Source organism: Vanacampus margaritifer, chromosome 17 (assembly GCF_051991255.1).
Source record: "Vanacampus margaritifer isolate UIUO_Vmar chromosome 17, RoL_Vmar_1.0, whole genome shotgun sequence".
NCBI lineage: Eukaryota > Metazoa > Chordata > Actinopteri > Syngnathiformes > Syngnathidae > Vanacampus > Vanacampus margaritifer.
Window position 1 is genome coordinate 3,792,852 of NC_135448.1, and position 22,149 is coordinate 3,815,000.

Genomic DNA, 22,149 nt, shown 5'->3' on the forward strand with positions numbered 1-22,149 from the left:
GTGCTGTTGGTTTCTTCAAGCCATGTTCTTCAACTCTCACAGGAGCGGTTCATAGCCGAGTGTGAAGCGGTTGGGATGAAAATCAACACCTCCAAATCCGAGACCATGTTCCTCAATCGGAAAATGGTGGAGTGCCCTCTCCGGGTTGGGGATGAGATCCTACCCCAAGTGGAGGAGTTCAAGTATCTTGGGGTATTGTTCAAGAGTGAGGGTAGGTTGGAGCGGGAGATCGACAGGCGGATCGGTGCAGCATTTGCAGTGATGCGGACTCTGTATTGGGCCGTTGTTGTGAAGAAGGAGCTGAGTCGAAAGGCAAAGCTCTCGATTTACCGGTCGATCTACGTTCCTACCCTCACCTATGGTCACGAGCTGTGAGTCGTGACCGAAAGAACAAGATATAATGAGTTTCCTCCGCAGGGTGTTCGGGCTCTCCCTTAGAGACAGGGTGAGAAGCTCAGTCATCTGGGAGGGACTCAGTGTCGAGCTGCTACTCCGCGTTGAGAGGATCCAGTTGAGGTGGCTCGAGCATCGGATGCCTCCTGGACCCCTCCATGGAGAGGCTTTCCGGGCATGTCCCACCGGCAGGATGCCCCGGGGACGACCCAGGACACGCTGGAGAGACTATGTCTCTTGGCTGGCCTGGGAACGCCTTGGGATCCCTTCAGAGGAGCTGGTTGAAGTGGCTGGGGAGAGGGAAGTCACTTTTAATCATTTATTTATTAAAGTAGTCATTTATTTATTTTTAAATTTGTCTTGCATGGAGAGCTCCAGCAATGAACGACTATCTTACTTACTACCTTTATTTATTTACATTAAACCAACACACAGTTCTTGTCTTGCATAAACTAACATGGTTATGTGAAACAACGATTGATACAAATCTATTTGCAGGTATCTGGACTGGACTGACTGCTTCATTTTAAAGCCAGCAAGCTTTGCCTTGCTTTGGTGCACAGAGTAGCATGAATGTAATGGTAGAGTAAACAAGTTACAAGCAAGCTAAGAAGCTAACGCTATTTTCATGTTTATTTTTTATAGACAATGAGGATTGACTGACATACATGCCTCTCCCCTGGGCCTGTTTTTCCCTCTTCTTTTTGCCACTTTCTTAATGCAGCACCTGAGGGCTTAGACCTTTTCATTGTACCACACAAGCGTGCCATCCATCTATCAATAGCGCTAACACTCTCACACTCGCTATCCCTCCCCCTACCTTTCACTTTAAACAGCAGCAGCGGGTCAGGTTCAGGGTGCCAGATCATGATCTCATAGTCATTTATTTTCTTTCTTTTTTTATATTTTAGATTTAGAAATGATTTAAAAAACTAATAATATGACATATATTTGCTTTATAACATATTTTGTTTTAAAAAACATGAGGGGTAAAAATATTTTGTATCTTTTTTTGTTTTTTGCCCTTGCTATTTGGCGCAAGAAAAAATCTTCCAACAGCAAACAAACTTCAGGCCAGTGAGACGGCAACTTAGTCATTCATAGAATAAAGTGCACTTTCTAAAACCTTGTATGCCTTAATGGATATTTGCACTTTAAAAGTTTAACCTTTAAAAAAAGGTGTAGTTGAGTGCAACTACAGCATTTGATGTTCATAATACTACCTCAAAATATTGTTCTGATTGTTGTTTTTCCCTCAGACAACCAAAAATGTTGTCACTATGGTAATTTTGGTGTGAGGTATTCTTTCATTTGTGTTATTTATAATTTATTTACACTATTTGAAAAAGTGATTGTCTTGTTGTTGTTTTTTTATTTCATTTTCTGATTATTAATTTTATTTAATGAATTATTTATTTGCTGTTATGTTAATACAAATATTTTTTATGCATTTTTAAAGTATTTGTGCTTTTTTAATTATTATTATTTTTTTTATATATCTCTGGCGGTTTTGAAAAGGGTATTGAGTAGGGATGCACTGAAATTAATTTTTGGGGCCGAAACCGATAACCAAAACTGAGAAACGCTTGGACAAAAACCGAAACGCTGAAAATAATAAAAAAAATTTACAACAAAAAACATAAAAACATTTTTAAAAATTCATTTTTATTTTATTTATCAAAATAAAAAACAATGTTTAATATCACTCAGATTCAGCATTAGCTACAGTCCACTCCACATTTTCAACACAGATTACTACAGTAATGATTGAGAAATAAATGAGGTGGATGAATAAGGTTGTCGTTAGCACGCAGACACAGTGCTTTTCTGCACATTGTTTGACGTAATAATCTGGAGATGAAGCTTTACTTTTGTGAACTTTTTCAACCTCAATTGATTTGGGTCGCTGCTAATAACGCAGCTCTCGTCTCGGTCATGTGAAATAAATTCATTTATCATGTAAAGGAACAATGCATCAATATCGAGTTTGGTGTTTTAGTGTCGTGACAACCCTCGTCCTTGATGTTGTCAGTTGATTTGATCCTTTATTTTGACACACAGTTGGGCATGGCCTGGTCTCTTTAAGTATTTAAGATGGAGTTGCTTAATGACATATTGTCAGAATGTCTAGTTATCTCACATGCCAAGCTGCATCCAGCCCTGCTCTCTGTTGTTACTTTGTATTTTAGTATATAAAGACTTGTGCTTTGCCACTTCTGTGTCCTGTCTGCTTATGTGTCCAAATTCTGGTCCTCACATCCCAATTAGTATACTAACTGTAAGGTGTTCTTCCTCTTCAATATTCACATTAGGAACTAGAGACTCCTGAAGTTCAATTCCTAGATTGCCCCCTGATGAATGTGATTCCAGCAGACTGCACAGCTCTGGACACAGCTCCAGTGCAAGCAAAGCTGTGACAGAGAATAATACCACCATCACTTAACATCATCACTTAAACGACAGTGAAAAACACTCGGCACCAGCTACAGCTACACCACCCAGGTAGTTCTCTGTCTTTTCTGTAAAATGTTTTACTGTGGCACTGTTCTGACTATAAACCGTCAGTTACGTATGTAACTACGGTTCTATGCGTACCGAACAACCGCCAGGTGGTGGTGCTGAAACAGCACGGAAATCCCCCGCACGCATGCGTCACTCGAGTAGAATTCATAAAAGGACTATTCCAGGGTTCTAGCTGACGTGATCCTCATTTATAAAAGGGGATCGTAGCCGGTACCGAGTCTCTCAGAACCTTCTCGCGCAAATCAACACGAGGGCTCTGAGTAACAAGCAATGCTGGCGGTTGTTCGGGACTCATAGAAACGTAGTCTATTTCGTCCCTCCGGACCGCCAGGTGGCGGTGCTTAAACAGCACAGAACGCCGAATACCAACGATGTCACGAAGACCCTTGAAACTGTACCTCACAGAGGGGCCTCCGCAGGACCGTGAACCACATCCAGTGGATGAGGAGAGGTGACATCCAAACTGTAGAATCTGGATAACGTGCAAGGCGACGACCAGGAAGCAGCCGCACAGACGTCCTCCAAGGACACGCCTTTCTCAATTTCCCATGACGTAGACACACTCCTGGTGGAGACCTGGTACAACTGCTGAATCACCTCCCTGATCCAATGGGAGAGACATTGCTTGGACACAGTAGCTCCTTTATTCGGGCCGTCATAAGACACAAAAAGCTGGGTGGATGTACGGAAGCATGCCGTAGCATCCAAATAAGAGTGAAGCGCCCTCACAGGACAACAAAGACCTGAAGCGTCATCCCCATCCATTGACGGTGGAGCAAAACGAGCGAGTCGAATAGGGTGGTTGGCTTGAGAGCCAGACAAAACTTTGGGCACAAAAGCAGCATTTAGCCACAATGTGACCTCTGCCTTGTTGGGGTGCCAACGAAAGCATTCAGGGCCAGCAGATAGGGCGTGGAGCTCCCCCAAGTAGAAACGTCGTATTGTGAGACAGCCAGCGAAGTTCCCCTTCGATCAACGGCTCGAAAGGGGACCTACACAGTGCGTCGAGCACCAGACAAAGGTCCCAGGTGGGGACTTGAGGTGGGTTCCTATAACGAAGCCAAAGGGCACCCCAGAGGAAGGAGGCCACTAGGCTATGGCAACCCACAGCTTACCATCAACTGCAATATGGCGGGCCGGAATTGCCGCCACGTATACTTTGATCGTAGAAGGGGAACAGAACAGATTGGAGGAATTCTAGAACAGTGGGAATAGGGCACGTCACGAGATCTACTTGCCCAGCAGACGCATAAAAAGGACATAAGGCAGCTTCCCATTTGCACGGAAAAGAGAGATGAGGCGTAGCACATCGTCGATCCTCTGTGAGGATGCTCGAGCAGTCATGTAGGTGGTGTCCAATGACATTCTGATAAACTGAGTCTCCTGAGAGAGAACAAGAGAGGACTTCTCCAGGTTGACCTTGAGCCCAAGTCATGACACATGCTGTAAAAGTGTAAACGTGTCTCGGATTGCCTGATCCCTGGACGGTGTGCATATCAGCCAGTCTAACATTTAAGGGAGCACCTTCATGCCATTCAACTGCAGGGGTGAAAGCGCCGCTTCACTACACGTGTGAACACTCTGGGAGCGAGTGAAAGCCCGAATGGGAGTACTCTGAACTGCCAGTTGCGACCCCTGTAGGCAAAGCGTAGAAACGTCTGGTGCTGAGGAGCAATAGGGAGGTGGAAGTAAGCGTCCTTCAGATTTATTGACGTGAACCATTCCCCTCGGGCAATCGTCCTGAGATAACGGTTGAGACCTCTCAGATCCAAGATAGGGCCTAATCCGCCTGTGATTTTTTGAATGAGGAAGTAGGGGGAGTAAAATCCCCCTGGATGAGCCAAGGGATCCACTGCTTCGACAGCGGACTTGGCGAGGAGGGTTGCTAACTCTTGATCTAGAACTAGTGCCTTTTCCGGGTCGCTGATGACAGTCTCTGTGACCCGAATGGTGAGAGGGGGCCGACGTCGGAACTGAATCTTGTACCCATGAGACAAGGTTGAAACCCATGGGTCCGAAGCGAGGGCAGCCCAGTAGTTGAGCTGGGGAGGGGGAAAAGTAACTGGGCTCAATCCCTTGCCCTCCTGGATTTAGGGGTCCGTGATAGGGATTGATCCGAGGGGCGGTCGGGAGAGCAGATCCCCCTGAGTTTGATGGAGCATAGGGCCTGGCAAAGCTAGCAAACTTAGGCCTTGCGTCATTAGCATGCACTGTGCTGCATTCCAGCGCTTCTGTCGCTGCCGAACCGAAAACTTGACCTGGCACCACCGGGAGGTGATGCAGTTCCTTTAGGGAGGGCTCTTGCAAGGGAGATGGAGCCAACCAGACCTGATGGCGCGCCGGGATTAGCAAAGACAAACTATGGTCATGCTCCCTCGAAAGGAGGGATAAATCCATCTGCGCGATGTTACAGAACGATGTAGCCTCATCTCCTTCGTTGTCTCTCAAAGCTGCGGAGAGAGCAAGTAGGAGATGCCCCTGGGCATTGGCCAGGCGTGCAAACACCGTCACCGCGTTGTCCGACTTAGTGACCAGTTGGTCCATCAAGTGCCACTGAGGGCTACATCTATCCTTCTTTCCTTTCTTTAGTCTTTCCTTTGGTCTTTTGAGGTCTCTCTAATTTGTTGGAATTGATATGCTTCTGGGGTTGGTGGAAGATTCTGGTTTGTAACCCTGTGTGGTGTCTGGTCGGTGCTGGATTTCACTTTTCTTTCTTTTCTTTGATCACTCCTTGGGTCTCCTGACAACTTCACGACGATCAGGATTCTGAAGTATTTGGTTTAGGTGAAGGTTATGGGATTTTTAATAGGTTTCAGGTGAATTAATGAGCACAAACTCACACACACACGCACATGCTCATGCACACACAAAAAAAGAGAGCAATGATGATGACATTGAATTGGTAAGATTACTGAATGAACTATACTGAGCTCTCTCAAGAAAAAAAAAGCGCCATTGAAGGCTAGGGCACGCACATATGCACGCGTACACACACGCACATACGCACAAAAACAAAAAAAGAGAGAGAGCAATGATGATGACATCTTGAATCGGTTTAGATTACCAAATGAACAATACTGAGCTCTTTCTCTCTCTCAAAAAAGCGCCACTGAGGGCTAGGGCATCTCACAGTTTCTCTAAGGGCTTCCTCTGGGAAGACGATGAGTTCCACAGAATACTCTACATTAGGCATACGGTCCAAACCAATAGGATTAAGAAACCGCATGTTTGCCAGGGCACGGCCGTACACCGGAAGCCGAGGATAGCCACTAGAATTGGACCAGCAAGAATGAAGGTCTGTCAAAAAAAGATGAGATTCCGGGATCCAAAAAGACTCGGTTGAGTAGTCCATCGGAGAGAGGCCACACTCAGTAGGAGGCTGAGAAAAAATAGACGTGTCCAACTTTAAGCGTTGGAACAATGCGCACCTATTCCGCTCCATCTGAAAAACGTTCAGAAGGAGGAGAAGACGGGGTAGTGGAAACACAATCCATTCCCGAACATCCTCATCAACGTTGTCCGCTTGGGAGGGCAATTGGAGTGTTGCATCTGGCATGTCCACCCCTGTATAGGGCAACGCCACTGCAGAGGCCTGAGAAACAGAAGGGTTTTGATTACCCAACTGAGCCTGTATTGCCATCACACTCGCCTGCAAACGGCTCAATTGCAAGGCAATCTGAGAGTCAGCCCGGCTTTTCTTATTCCGATGGTCAAGGGCAGCAGGAGAAACAGACCTACGTTTTGCCCGACCCCTGCGAGAGGGAGGAGGGGGACCCATTGCCACCGCCAACGATGACCGCCCCTGGGCAGCCGCTGCGTCCTGGTGAGGCGCAACATCAGTTTTGTTCACGGGGGTGTGGACCGCCGTCAAGTCAGCAGTCAATACGTCCCTCTTCAGGCAAGAAGGAGCCGCCACAGTGCTTACAGCGAGCGTCGCCGTTCATAGCAGCCGCCAATCGACGCGCAGTGAGTGTGCGCAAGTCAACCGGCTTCTATCTTCGTGGGAAGAGGAGGCGAAAACCGGCCTCTTCACCAACAGAACAAAACAAATCCACTCAAAGCAACACCTAAGTGAACGTTTGTGTTGTCATAAATTAGCAGAAGTCATGACAGACAATGTCAAAGCCATCAAACAACATCACGGCGACAGGCGACCCACGGTCGGAGCTGCATAAGTTGCGAGGCAATACAAGCTAGAAAAGGATATGAAATAACCGTACCCACACTAGCGAGTTATATTCATAACAAGTCAAAGCAACCGTAGGCAAGACGTCATTAGTCGCTGACATCCACCATACGTACTTACAAACTTGAAGCCGCACTCAGCGATGAGGAGCGGAGATCATGTAAAGATGGAAGGGGAGCTCCAACACCCATACATATATTTCAAAAGTCAAAAATACACCAAGCCGTCGCAGCCAAGAGGGACGGGGAACCCCGCTGCCCCGATCAACAAGATCACAGGCCACCTGTGACGGCGACAAAGAACAGCGGTAAACACCGCGAGTGACAGTGCAAGAGGGTCAAAGAGACTCGGTTCCGGCTGCAATCAATCCCCTTTTATACATGAGGATCACGTCAGCCGGAACCCTGGAAATGTCCTTTTAGAAATTCTTTCTTGAGTGTCGCATGCGCATGAGGGATTTCTGTACTGTTTCAGCACCGCCACCTGACAGTCGGGAGGGACGAAATAGAACTACTTTCATAGTCACGGGAAAGTATAGTTCTTCAATTGATTTTTGTTTTCTTCAAAACTAGGTATGTTTACTTAAATCCTGTAGAATTATAAAAATAAAAAAAACATGATTTTTCACATATTTGTTACAATTTTGTTCTAAAATATGATAACACATGCTAATATCAGGGGTTCTCCGCAGACATAAACTTTGTGAAAGACCTAGGTGAACTCAAAGAAATGAATGATTTATCAAAGGCAATTTGCATGATTCCCAATACTTTTCACAGCCAATATGAAGAATATTTACTAGGGATGCACCGAAATGAAAAAAAAACATATGCCAATTTTTTATTATCATTGCATTTGTTATAATTAATTAAAATTACATTATTATAATAAAATATTTAGGCCTATTTAACATGGGCATTTTAACAAAGCACAATATAAATTGAAATGCGTCCACACCACAGACATCAGAGAGATGTTGGCGAATGGTACATTAAACACCAAACGCGGGGTGAGCAACTGAGCAATTTCTGGCGGTGGAATTGCTCTTTATAGTCAATGTACAGTACTTCGCACCGGCGGGCACTGATGCGTGCGGTGCGGTGCGGATGACTCATTTGTAGGCTATTTTGAGCGGGACACAGTGCAGCGCACTTCAAATCGGCACATTCACATATTCACCAACGTTTAAAAATAATAAATTTCTTCGCATCAGCCAATCGGGGTTGGGAACGGACTGCGAAGTCACACGGCGTCCTATACAGCTCTGTAGTCACCCGGAGATTGTGGTGTTTACTTGTTCAAAACTGTTGATAGCAATGGTGCTAACATTAGCTTAAGTATTTAGCACGGCCAATAGAATACAACTGAAAAAGTGTAAGCGCTCAGGGGCTCTCATCAAAGAAAAAAAGGAAGGCGCTGCAGGAGAAAGAGTGGCTCACCTGTAGTGCAGTACTCTGCAGCGCTCTCTTTTTTACCAAACAACCCCCTCTTTCTCCGGTGTGCACAATAATGCTGCCGGTACTCACATATGCCAGCAAGCGGCAAGGCGGACACTCACTCCCGTGTTTGGTGTTTATTTCAAACAGACACTTTTTTTTCTTTTAGCCGAATGCCGAAAATGCAATTTTTTTGCCATTTTTGGACGAACATTTTCGGTGGCCAAATATTCGGTGTATTACTAATATTTTCATGTATTACTGCTATATTGCACTTTATGCTGTACAATATGAAATTGTGTTTAATTCATCAGCGAAGGAACTTAGTGTATATGCATGCAATATTGAAGAGAATTGCAATTTCTTGTCTGATATACTTTTGTAGGAAAGTGTATTGCTGCCACACAAGACCTTTTAAAGTGATGCACTATTTAATGAATGTCATGTTTTAATGTCATATGTATTTTTTCAACGTGATAAGTGATGTAACGTGATATATTTCATGTTTTAACATAAGTTTCATTGTGATAGGTTTCACGCTATTATGTGATACGTTTCACATTAAAATTTGATGTGTTTGACTTTCACATTCGACAAAACAATTTTAGGTCACTGCCAGAGGCCCTTTGTGTGTCTTATTTTTACATCTTAAATCTTTTAAAGTACTTGGCCTTATTTTTTTTATTTTTTAAACTTTATTATAGAAAGGAAGCATAGTTATGGAGCTAGTAACTTGGAATTGTTAGTCACAAAAAAAACTCCAGCTGTAACCTGAACTGGAAGGCATTGCTATGTTTTGTTTTTCCAAATGTGAAAGTCAAACTCGTCATGTTTTAATATGATAACGTGTCATATTAAAACGTGAAACACTTTATAATGGGAATCTTATCACATTATAATGAAATATTATGTTTGGGTGGTGTGGCAGGAACACGCTTCAGAAGTTTTTTTCACAAGTACAATATTTAACTTTTTCCCTTGAATTTGATGTCTTTTATGAAATCAAAACTTCTCATGCAGTAAATACACTCAATTACTATTCTATTACAAAACTAGAATAAATGTTGGTTAATTATGATGTGGCCTAAGACTCTCTGTGCGTTTCAGCGCATTTCCATGTCTAAGTCAGCCCAGATGCCACTGTCCAACATAACGGTCTCAAAGCCCTCAATCTCTCGGGTACCCAGCAGCATGGAGGGCATCAACCATGAGCTTGAGAAGGTCTTTATCAAAGACAACGGAGAAAAGGAGGAGTTAAAGGTATGGCTCTGTTTGATCTGCCATAGGTTTTCTGTCATTTGTCAGGTTTAGTAGTAAAAGTAGGCCTGTTGAACCAACATTTCAGTTAAGGTTTTATCAATGCGTAGTCTTTCTAGAATAAGGTTGTTTTGCAGTTTAGAAGTGCAAAAGTTGATTAAATGTGTTATTTTATGTACGGCATTGTTTTTTTTTTAAATTAAAATTTAATGAAAAACTTAATGAAATAAAAGACGTATTTATACATTTTTTGTGTTGTTTGTTTATGCTAGAGCAGAGGTGGGCATCAAGGGCTGAAGTCCTGCAGGTTTTGCATTTTGCTCTTCTCCAACATAGCTGATATATGATCAGCTCCTCAGCAAGCTCTGCATAAGCCTGGTAACGATCCTGTTGATTGGAATTAGCTTGTGTTGGAAGTGAGAAACCTCCAAAACCTGTCCGACTTAGTGACCAGTTGGTCCATCAAGTGCCACTGAGGGCTACACCCATCCTTCTTTCCTTTCTTTAGTCTTTCCTTTGGTCTCTTGAGGTCTCTCTAATTTGTTGGAATTTATATGCTTCCGGGGTTGGTGAAAGATTCTGGTTTGTAACCCTGTGTGTAGTAGGTGGTGTCTGGTCGGTGCTGGATTTCACTTTTCTCTCTTTTCTTTGATCACTCCTCGGGTCTCCTGACAACTTCACGACTCTATCGGGATTCTGAAGTATTTGGTTTAGGTGAAGGGTATGGGATTTTTAATAGGTTTTAGGTGAATTAATGAGCACAAACTCACACACACGCACATACTCACGCGCACACAAAAAAAGAGAGAGCAATGATGATGACATGTTGAATTGGTAAGATTACTGAATGAACAATACTGAGCTCTCTCAAGAAAAAAAAAGTGCCACTGAAGGCTAGGGCATGCACAGTTTCTCTAAGGGCTTCCTCTGGGGAGACGATGAGTGAAGCCACAAAATACTCTACATAAGGCATACGGTCCAAACCAATAGGATTAAGAAAACGCATGTTTGCCAGGGCACGGCCGTTCGCCGGAAGCCGAGGATAACCACTAGAATTGGACCAGCAAGAATGAAGGTCTGTCAAAAAAAGACGAGATTCCAGGATCCAAAAAGACTTGGTTGAGTAGTCCATCAGAGAGAGGCCACACTTAGTAGGAGGCTGAGAAAAAATAAACGTGTCCAGCTTTAAGCGTTGGAACAATGCGCACCAATTCCGCTCCAGCTGAAAAACATTCAGGAGAAGGAGAAGACGTGGCAGTGGAAACAGAATCCATTCCCGAACATCCTCGTTGACGTCGTCCGCTTGGGAGGGCAATTGGAGTGTTGCAAGGCAATCTGAGAGTCAGCCCGGCTTTCCTTACTCCGATGGTCAAGGGCAGCAGGAGAAACAGACCTACGTTTTGCCCAACCCCCGCGGGGGGAAGGAGGGGGGCCCATTGCCACCGGCAACGATGACCGCCCCTGGGCAGCCGCTGCGTCCTGGTGAGGCGCAACATCAGTTTTGTTCACGGGGGTGTGGACCGCCATCAAGACAGCAGTCAGTATGTCCTTCTTCAGGCAAGAAGGAGCTGCCACAGTGCTTACAGCGAGCGTCGCCATTCATAGCAGCCACCAATGGACGCGCAGTGAGTGTGCGCAAGTCAACCGGCTTCTATCTTCGTGGGAAGAGGAGGCGGAAACTGGCCTCTTCACCAACAGAACAAATCAAATCCACTCAAAGCAACACGTAAGTGAGCGTTTGTGTTGTCATAAATTAACAGAAGTCATGACAGACAATGTCAAAGCCATCAAACAACATCACGGCGACTGGCGGCCCTCGAGGACCGAGATTGCCCACCTCTGTGCTAGAGCATACAGAAGGCTTTGACGCAAACTCTGAACTGCAGAGAACGGGTGAAGCATTGGTAGTAATTACAAAAACGGCCAGCAGGTGGTAGCAGAGATTAAGAAATCAACCAGGGCCATGTTGCAAAAAAGCTCTTTTCACCACAGCTCTAAACAGATTTGTGAATAATGATGAAACTTAGCTATATTCTAATGCTAAATGCTGCAAAACTGTGTAATGTACTTTTTTTCTGATAAAAGAATAAACTATATTCTTTATTTTGGTATGTTCCATGTTTTTATAGCAATAGAACACAATATTGCGTGGGCCTTGCAAAGTCAGTCAAAATCCAGTAAAACAGCCAGGAGCAAAGGAGGTTGCTTCAGTGAAAATGGCTGCGGAGGGAATGAGTTAATAAGACTTTAACAGATTAATAATGAAAGGTAATGTGGCATTATTGCTGTTTTATCATTTATAATCATAGTAATTCCAAATAAGGATGACAGCGTGTGCAGTAGTTTCCCAGGTCAAAGTGAGAAGCTTCGTAGTAAAAAAATAACTCAGCAATAAACAGATAAAGGAGCAGCAATACACAAATAAATAAAAATAAAAAGGAGCAGAAAAAAACATGCTAAGAGGTTTGATGATACCAGCAGAAGAGCTTGTGAAAATGTTTGCTACCCAAGCAAAGGAAAAACAGCAGAGTAGCTTTTCATTTGCTATTCATATCTGGGATGTTCAAAGACTGGTACATTTCTGTCGGAAGTATTTATAGTGACTGATTTCATAACCCAGAATGTTAATGCTAGCTAAGCATTCAGATTCAGAGCAAACAATCATAACTAAAGGATATATCAATCAGCCTTTGGATAATAACGGAGAATGAAACCGCAACCAAAAAGCAAGCCTAGTCAAGCCAGCTACCGGAACGGTTACTCATAGACTATTATGCAACGTGGTGCGAGGGTCGACTCCCCCAAAAAATGTTACAAGTAATATGGATATCAATGCCTACTTAGCTTTTATTTTGAAGTTGACGCTCGGAAGCAATTGTTCTGGCAGCTTACTTGACTTCGAATTGAGGCAGGCCTGACTTATTAGTGTAGAAAAACGCATTGACTTGAACTGGAGCACATTATTCAGTTTTCATACAACATATTATTGTAAAGAAAATTTGAGGATTGACTTCCCCTTTAAGATGAGTACAGATGAATATACTTTAAAAAATTCCAAGCAGTACTTTCAGACTACTATATTGGGCTTCGAGTAAACTCTGAATATCCATAACTTTTGGTGAGGAGTGTCGTATCAGAAGTGGAACATCACCAATCTCCAGTGGGTTGTTGTTGCCTCTGCCCTGGGATCCCTTTGTTTTGAAAAAAAGTTGACGATGTCACGCTGACCAGCCAAAAATATGAAATAGATGCCTCAGAAGAAAGGTGTGTCCAGTCAATTTTATTTTTACTTCCCTCCCTAAAATGTATTTATTTATTTATTTTTTAAATAATTATTTTGATTTTTTATTATTATTTTGATTTACTTACTTATTTATTACCTTAATTGAGTCGTACATGTTAAAGGTAGGTGGGTCAGCAGGCAGGCTGGTAGGTAGGTAGGTAGGCAGACAGCACAAAGCACAACAAACAAATACAAGAGCAGCATTGAGGAGGACTTGTAGAAATTAAAATCGTATCTTAAGAAAAAAAAAATCATTCTGGTTTGTCCAATAAATATTTTGTCTCTTTGCTGTCCTTCACAACAAATGCAGTCCCTAGAGGTTCCTGATGGCCGCCGGGCACCCTTTCCTCCCCAGCAGCGCAGCAGTAGCTCCAGAGGCACCGACGACCAAAATCCCTCAGCCCCCGGGCGCTCCAGCAGTTGCTCCAGCCTGTCACCCTGTCCCTCACCCGCATGTCCATCATCAGGATCACATGACAGCAGTCCTTACTCCACAGAAGATTTACTCTATGATCCTGATAAAGGTTGAAAACCTCTTTCTTCATTACTTATAAGAGTGTTATGCTTGGGCCTTCAGATTAGCTTTGCCTGGTCTGCCTCGGTCCAGCCTAGATTCTAGATGACTGTTTTTTTTTTAAACACAAGTTTAAAAAAAAGTTTAAAAAAAAAATAAAATATAATAATAATAATAAAAGTAAATAAAAACGCTGCAAGGGGTAATGGCACATTGGAATACTTTCTTTTTTTGCACAATAAACCTTTACATATGGATTTTTGGTTTTGTACCAGTCCTGATGTGCATTCACAATTTCAGGAGTTTTCACGCAAGTTTAGACCACCCATATCTATGGTCCAAAAGTGTCAAAATTAAATAAATTAATACACCATTAAATAATTAAATAAATGTGTCATGAAATAATTAAATGTGTCATTTATTAATTAATAATGGAATTAAATAAACCAATAATTAAATAAATGTCATGAAATTATTAAATGTAATTTATTAATTAAATATGGGATTAAATTAACCAATAATTAAATAAATGTGTCAATTACTTACATATATAAATTTATAATTATTTGTGTATTTATTTATTTAATGGTCCTGTGTTGCAGCGTTTCATGATTTTTTTTTATCTGTCAAACTCGCCCGTTAGAGTTAGTGGACGGGGCTAAAGCCTGATTCACTAAAATCTTGTCTAATCGACTGCTTCGGCCTGAAGTGGTTAGAAGCATGGCGGCTACGGTGATGGATTTTTTTGCTGATATAGAGTGATCGAGGCTTGTTGTTGTGCAAAACCAACATCAAAATATAAGCGATATTTCTACTATTTCGCTAAAGTACAATTTTGACTTGAAGTGTTTCCATTGAAGAGTGATTTGCTTCTGAGGCGTAGTTCTTGTAATGTCCCGCCTCGACTTTTGCGAGATCTCGCAGTTCTTGTAGGCGATCACGTCACGCTAACGGCTCCTCATGCAACGTCACGAGAATAAGTAGTTTTCGTTTGTGGAGCCGCGGCAGCCTTGGCTCTTCAGCTAAACCACTTTGTGCTTAATAAGACTTGTTGTCCCCTTGGGAAGCAATTCCGACACAAATGCGAGGTCCTGTACTTCCTACTTACTTGACCGGGCGGGGTCACAAGACTACAGGAAATGTGAAAAAAGTGTTTCTTTTATACTTTTGCAAAATACTTCCATTTCAACACGTCTCAAAAAGCACCTCATGAGAGCGTAAATCTGAGTCAAATGGTAACACACTTATTGAGGTAAATAGCGCCACCCAGCGTACCGAATTGTGTTTACTAGCTACTCACTCTGCATCAATTCATTATTCTGAAATGGATTTGCCTTGGTGACCAATCAGGTGTTAGGTCCTGCCCACCAAACTTTGATGGGTGAGTTTGACAGATAAAATAAATTCATGAAACTCCGCAACAGAGTGACCATGAAATAATTAATTAAATCGAGAAATGATTAGATATATTTACAAATAATCATAGATAATTGAATTAATTAATGACACATTTAATAACACATTTATTTATTTAATACCATATTTAATTAATACATGAAACATTTCATTAATTAATGACACATTTATTTAATTATTTAATGGTGTATTAATTTATTTAATTTTGGCACTTTTGGTCCTCCATACATATCAACGTACTTTTTTCTTGGCAAACACCGCGTAGCAACAGCTTGCAGCAAAGTATAATGTTTTGCTTTTACTTTTCATCGGGAACATCTTTAGATGAAACACCCACAAATTCAGGTCAATGGGATAAAAATAAATTGTTTTTAAAAATTGAGCAAAATTTTAAAGTAAATCCACAATGGTGGACTTCCTGTTGGATTTAACATATGGCTATAACAAATAAAATTGCCAGGCCTGTGTGTGCAAAACTTTAAGAGTTTTCGTCCATGTTAAGACGCTCAAAAATCTGCTTTATTTTGTTGCAACAGAACAGGCAAATGTGTTGCCACAGAAACAGAATTTCACAGCACGACCACCACGATGAAAAACAAGTTTGTAGATGTCTTCAGGCCTGGACTGTCATCAAATATGTTCAATTTTGAGAAGCTAGGATAATCCGGGTGAAGTTACAACAGTATTTCTTGTCATTGTAAATCATCAGCATTTGATGCACCGTCATGGCCACGCTCTTTGCCGGAAAAGTCACAATATTCGATCTGAGGCATGAGCAACATCTTAAGGCTTTTCTGACAAATTTTCAACCGGACCCTTTCAACACGCTCGGTGTAGAAGGTAAAATTTTTAAAAATGTATTGTCACCTCTGGGTGGCACAATATGTATGACCTGAATTTTATCATATTGATGTCGTTAGACCGTGACTATTCACATACATGTGAAGTTTGGGATTTTTTGGGCGCATTTACATGGAGTTATTCAGAATTTTGTCCTTTGTGGCGAAGCAAATATAAAATATAGAATTCGATCCCCCGCCTGTGTTCCCAGGTCTTGAGGTGGTACAGCTCAAGTTTGAAGTCATTCTGACGACAGGGGGCAAAAGTTTGAACCCAGTAAATGTGCAAATATAGGCCGAAATTGGACATTAAAAAATTCATAGCTCACTTCCTGTACATTTTAGCCACAATGGACTTTTTTTGTACGCCTGGGGCTGCTACATATGCCTACCAATATAGTTAGCCCTAGGTCAAACGTGACGATATTTTTATTTAATTTTTTAGAACCATGTTGCTTGTTTTTGACATCTTTAAAATATCATATTTTTCGCCAGGTGTATTTTCAAACATGTTCAAACATTTTTAGGTCACCCTTAGCGCTAAATTTCGGAGAAGAATAATTTCTACAAATACAATAATGTAGGGACCTTGCAAGCGTTCACTGCTTGGGCCCTAAAAATGCTATTATGTGTATGTAGCCTAGTATTTATTAAGTAGTTGAAATTAAAATGTGACCAGGCAAAAATTTAAAAAAAAAAAGTAATTTTTATTTGCACTCATTATGTTGCACAATTATATCACAATCAGGCAATATTTAGAATGGCTTACTCACACATTTTTGGCAGCTTACAAAGATTTGCTTGGATATGTAATTTTTCATGCATGGGCAGTCACTTCCAGAGACTCAAATATTGGCATACGATACGATATGATACGATATACTTTTATTTTCCCCGTGGGGAACTTTTTCCTGGACTCCGTCCAGCTGCAGTTTACAGTAAGGAAAAAACAACAGAATAGAAAGAGATAAAATCAAAATTAAATAAGAAGTGCAGCAGTAGTTTACAGTAAGAAAAACAACAGAATAGAGAGATAATTAAAATAAATAAATAATAAATAAAATAAATATATAAAAAATAAATAATACACACACACTCCTATATATATATATTGCACTACTTAGTTAATGTCGGTTATTAAGTAATTTGATGGATGTCGGCAGGAATGAGTTCTTGTAGCGGTTCAGCCTGGTTCTGGGGGCCCTGAATCTCCTGCCAGAAGGCAGTAGCTGGAACTCATGATGCAGAATGTGAGTCGGGTCAGTAACAATTTTCTGTGCCAGTCTGGTGACGGACCGCTCATATAGCATCTGTAGGGAAGGATGATTCCTGACCCCCATGATCTTCATGGCAGTCCGCACCAGACCGGCAATCTGTGACCTTGACTGCACAGTCAGGTTGCCGTACCAGGCCGCAATGCCGTATCTGATGATACTTTCCAATGCAGCCCGATAGAACAACAGCATGATCCTCTGCTCCACTCCATAGACCCGAAGTCTGCGTAGGAAATAGAGACGCTGTTGGAGTTTGGAGCAGAGACTTCCAACGTGTACCCTCCAGCTGAGTGTGTTGTCAATGTGGACCCCCAGATACCTGTATGAACCCACCTGGCTGATGTGATTGCCTTTAATGATGACTGGCCCGTGGTCACCCACAGTTTTTGGATCAAATATCACCTCCTCTGTCTTCCCCACATTGAGCACAAGATGATTCCGGTCACACCACTGGACAAATTTCTTTATTTCTGAGAAATAGTCCAGTGGGCTAGCGCCGGCCTGCAGCAAGCTGACGATAGCTGTGTCATCAGAGAACTTAATGATAAAGTTCTCAGGGTGTGATGTCACACAATCATTTGTGTACAATGTGAAGAGGACCGGGGAGCTGACGCAGCCCTGCGGGGCGCCTGTGCTTATCAATCTGGGTTCCGAGAGGGAGCTGTTGACCCTGACTTGCTGTGTGCGCTGTGTCAGGAAGGAGTGATACCACCTCGAGATGTACGGGTTCACATTCATTTCCTTCAGTTTACCCATAAGAAGGTGCGGCTGCATTGTGTTGAACGCTGAGCTAAAGTCAACGAACAACACACGTGCATAAGCTTTAGGGACGTCCAGATGTTTGCTGACCAGATGTGTGATGCTGTTGATAGCATCGTCAGTGCCGCGACCCTGCTGGAAGTTAGAGCCACAGGCCTGAAGTCATTATTGACCACAGGACATTGTTTTTTAGGAACCGGGGTGATTACTGATTTTTTCCAGAGACTGGGAATGGAGTGTGAGTCCACAGATCTCTGGAAGATGGGCTGCCATGCCGCTGTGAGCTCCTCTGCACAGGATTTTAGCAGAAGGGCAGATATCCCATCTGGTCCTGAGGCCTTCTTTGTGCAGACAGACCTGAAAGCAGATTGGACGTCATGGGGATGAATGACCAGCCTTGAGTCCTGCTCATTCACTGAAATGGACCTCAGGACCTCCCTACATTCAGAGGAGAAGTCCTGGGTTTCGAATCTTAAATAAAAGTCATTCAGCTCCCTTGCCTTCTGGAGGTCATTTAGAGTGCTGAGACCTTTTTGAGCAGGAGTCAAGTTGGTGGTCCTCCTCATGGTGTCCCACATTTTCTTAGAGTTGTTAGCAGCAAAGTGTTTTTCTATAGTCTCTTTGTGCTTCAAGCAATACAAGCAATTTATTTCTCCATACCTAACACCTAACTAAGCTAACTCACAAAAGAGGAAATTTTTTGTTTAATTTTCATTATATCTGTGTAGCAGAATATTAAAAAATATATATATTTTAACTGGGTTTTTATATGGTTGCCACTCGAACCACGAAAAAGTTAGATGAGACGCAGTGAGCATGGCTGAACTAAAGAGAACGTTAACTGGCTAGCAAGCTAGCTACCAGACACACAAAAAGGAGACTTAACTGTTTATTACATTTGGTAGACTGCAAGGCAAGCTCATAAGGTTGTTTGTTGGCTAGCCAGCGAGCGGGCCGGAGACGGGCTTGTACCTCTCCACCTCGCTTGGTGTTGTGTCGGTGTGTGCGTTTCAGCAAGTATCTGGGGATAGGTTCCACAGAGGAAATATGTGAATAGGTGAATTTGTTGATCCACGAACCACAACTAGGCAGTAGTTTACTGTACTAGTGTACTTGCAACATACAACATATTTGATACAAATCAAGAACCAGCTTTTTCAAATGGATACTTGACTCATTGAGACATTTTCAACAGTAAAAAGTTCAGATTTTGTCCAGAATTAATTTGATAACTTCATTATTTTTCTTCTGGCTGTCAACTGTCGCTGAAAATGACATCACCTGTGCTGAAGAAATAAACAATCACGGCTCACCTGTTTTCAGGGTTTGGTCAACAAATTGAGCCGTGATTGGTCGTTACCATTTTCCTTAACACGGGTTATGTCATCTTCAGTCGACAGCAAGTGGCAAAATTAGTTTTTAAAGGTATACATTTTTCATGAAAAATAATGAAGTTATCACAAAATATTACCTTCTTACTGTTGAAAATGGCTCAATGAGTCAAGTATCTCTTTATTTGGAATGTAAATGTGTTTTAATATTCTAGTCTTTAAAACATGTCTTTATTATTACAGACAGTGAAAGTTGCTCGCCACTTCCCAAATTTGCCTCCTCACCCAAACCTAACAACAGCTACATGTTCAAGCGAGAGCCGCCTGAAGGTTGTGAGAAGATTAAAGCCTTTGAGGAGATGAGGTAAGCTGTTCTTAAATCTTAACACTGCATATGTTCCCTTGTGACACTGCACATACTGTATTTCAGCTCCAGGCAGTCTACATCAGCATCAGTTCCCCTCTTCTCCTGTCCCGACAAAAACAAGGTAAACTTCATTCCAACTGGCTCAGCATTCTGCCCCGTTAAACTCCCAGGCTCCCTACACCTCATGTCAGCTGTACAGTCGGAAGAGAATGAGGATGGAACGGAGATTCAGTGTGAGACAACATTGCACAAGGACCCTGCTCAAGCCTCCACAAGTACCACCACAGATGATCCTCCAGAGATGCCCAGCTTACCCTCAGAGACTGCAGATCAGCACACAGATAGTCCAGCCATCAGCTAAAAGTGAGCAGAGCTGGTCTCTAGCTCTAGTTTTTACCTTTGTGAAGTATAACCAGTGACAGTGACTCTCTCATTTAAAACACCTTCTTCTGCTCTGCTAGAGGAGCTTCAGTATCTCTGTGCTGATCCCCTCCAAGCCCTCTTCTATCTCTGCATGATATAGAAACTGTCCCCAACACCAATAACCACTTTCACCACCAAGACTGCCTCCTCAATGTTCTGCCCTGTATTATACCCACGCTTTCTGGCAAGAATAGTAATAATTTGTCATGTGCAGGAACCATAGGGAAGAATGGAGCACAATGGATATGCATTTTAAAATGACGGTATATTTCTTATTAAATTATGTATTGTGTTTTGTTTCAAACATTTGCAGAATGAATAAGCTCTTTAAATGGATATATTACACACAATGGCCTGAAAAAGTATCTGAAGCTTTTGGAATTCCTAAAATCACACAGATGAAAAAACAGTGTATGCTTTAACTAAAAACATCCAGACATGTATATGTTTTCATATTTTTAATGAGGATAACATGCAAACAATGACAGAAGGGGGTTGGGTAAGTAACTGAACCTTCAGCCTAAGGAGACTTGGCATTATTTTAAAAACTCTTTTACCGCCAAAAACATAAATTGACTTTAAGGACACGCCCACTGAATACCGCCAATGACGTCAAGTGACGTTAACTATGTTGTTTTTTCTTCTCCTCAATGGGCAGTGCAACGTCTTGTGCAGCGCTGCTTTGTGAATGGGGTGGGAAAATCAAAAAACACCCACTAACTATGGCCAGCAGATGGAGCATTGTATCTCTGTTCAATTGGCTGCCGTGTATCAAATTACATGAAAACATGGCACATCTTAGGAAATAGAACGTTTTCAAGGATGACGTGAATGATCAAAGCGTTTGTCACATAAAATCTAATTCATAGAGCGTCACTAAACAAAAAATATTAGTGTCAAAGTCACTGTTGTGCAAAAAAATGTATCTTTTCACAAAAAACTTTTTTCATTTTCGCTTCATGTCACTCAAATAACCAATTTTCAAATGGTGATTACGAAAGAACGGAATAAGGTAGAAACATACTTGTTCCTTTCTAATGAAAGAATGGAATCCAATCTTTCATATGGTATCCACCATGTTTATGTAGCTGTAGCACACAATATTCTGTTTGCCTTGAAAGATGAGTGAAAATGCTCGAAATCGGCTGGCACTGTTGGGGTTGTTTTTTTGGATAACGTTTGGCAGTAAAAGAGTTAATGTAATGCTCCATTCGAGGATGGTCGGAAGTCGGATATATCCAAGTTGGGTTTTTTTCAGTTCCTACCTGAAAGCGTTAAAGTCTAAAGTAAACAACCAAAATGGTGGGTAGTGATAAATTGTTTTTATTTTTTATTTATACTCATTTTGACCTACAGCAAACTTGCCTTCTCGCCATTTTGCTTCATTTATTGTTATGTTATTTCATAAGCATTTCATACAGTTCAGTAGTTCACCGTATAATTTAATGCAGGGAGATAGCGGCATACTGTCACATAAGCAGATTTATTTGAGCAATGCGTTACGTAACGCATTGCTCAAATAAATCTGCTTTCCAAAGTGACTAGTAGTCTAACGCGTTACTTTATTGTACAAAGTAGTCTGATTAAAGTTACAATTCAGGGATTCAATGCATTACTCCACATTTATATTGACGAGTCAAAGTAGCTCCCTATTGCAATCAGAAGCAACTGCCGCTATATTTACGACGAAGATGAGGCTGTTTATGTTTAAAAAGTGAAAATCAATTAAACTAATCGGCAGAGGTGGGCATTCCGTCAATCCGTCTACAGTATGACAGATTCCCATTTTGTTGCCGATTGATGGGAAACTTGAAAAAAATTGACAAACTAAGCATTCCCAGAAGGGGTTTTTATGTCCGTCAATGAATTCGGCAATCCGGCAATGACGGACATCCCATTTTGCTGACGGATGACGGAAACATTGACGGCTGCTCATTTTGCTGAGCAATGGAAGAATGACGGATTGATGATTACAATACAGTTTGGCTTGAAATATTGACAGTTTGGAAAAGATGGAAGGGTGTCTCAACTGTTGACATTTGCCAAATGACAGGTTGCCAGATACTGTCAAATATTCTCCACAATGTAAGCTGTTTACTTTGAGTTAAGCGGGAGAAATGACTGATCGGGAGACACGCGGGACATCAG

The 22,149-nt window shown here is 42.0% G+C and overlaps 1 protein-coding gene across 9 annotated transcripts in view; it reads left to right on the forward strand.

Annotated features, from left to right (window-relative positions):
* The window catches only part of glcci1a (glucocorticoid induced 1a), a 42,202-nt gene extending 21,836 nt beyond the window's left edge, over positions 1 to 20,366 (forward strand). For 4 of the 9 annotated variants that reach the window (XM_077548646.1, XM_077548642.1, XM_077548649.1 and 1 more), the window contains 5 exons: positions 2,706 to 2,895; positions 9,646 to 9,798; positions 13,389 to 13,602; positions 19,455 to 19,575; positions 19,642 to 20,366. In XM_077548646.1, coding sequence (XP_077404772.1) covers positions 9,655 to 9,798; positions 13,389 to 13,602; positions 19,455 to 19,575; positions 19,642 to 19,939 — 777 coding nt within the window. In that variant the 5' untranslated portion in view covers positions 2,706 to 2,895; positions 9,646 to 9,654 and the 3' untranslated portion in view covers positions 19,940 to 20,366. The other 5 variants (XM_077548643.1, XM_077548647.1, XM_077548644.1 and 2 more) reach the window with 4 other exon arrangements.
* The last annotated feature ends 1,783 nt before the right edge of the window (positions 20,367 to 22,149 follow it).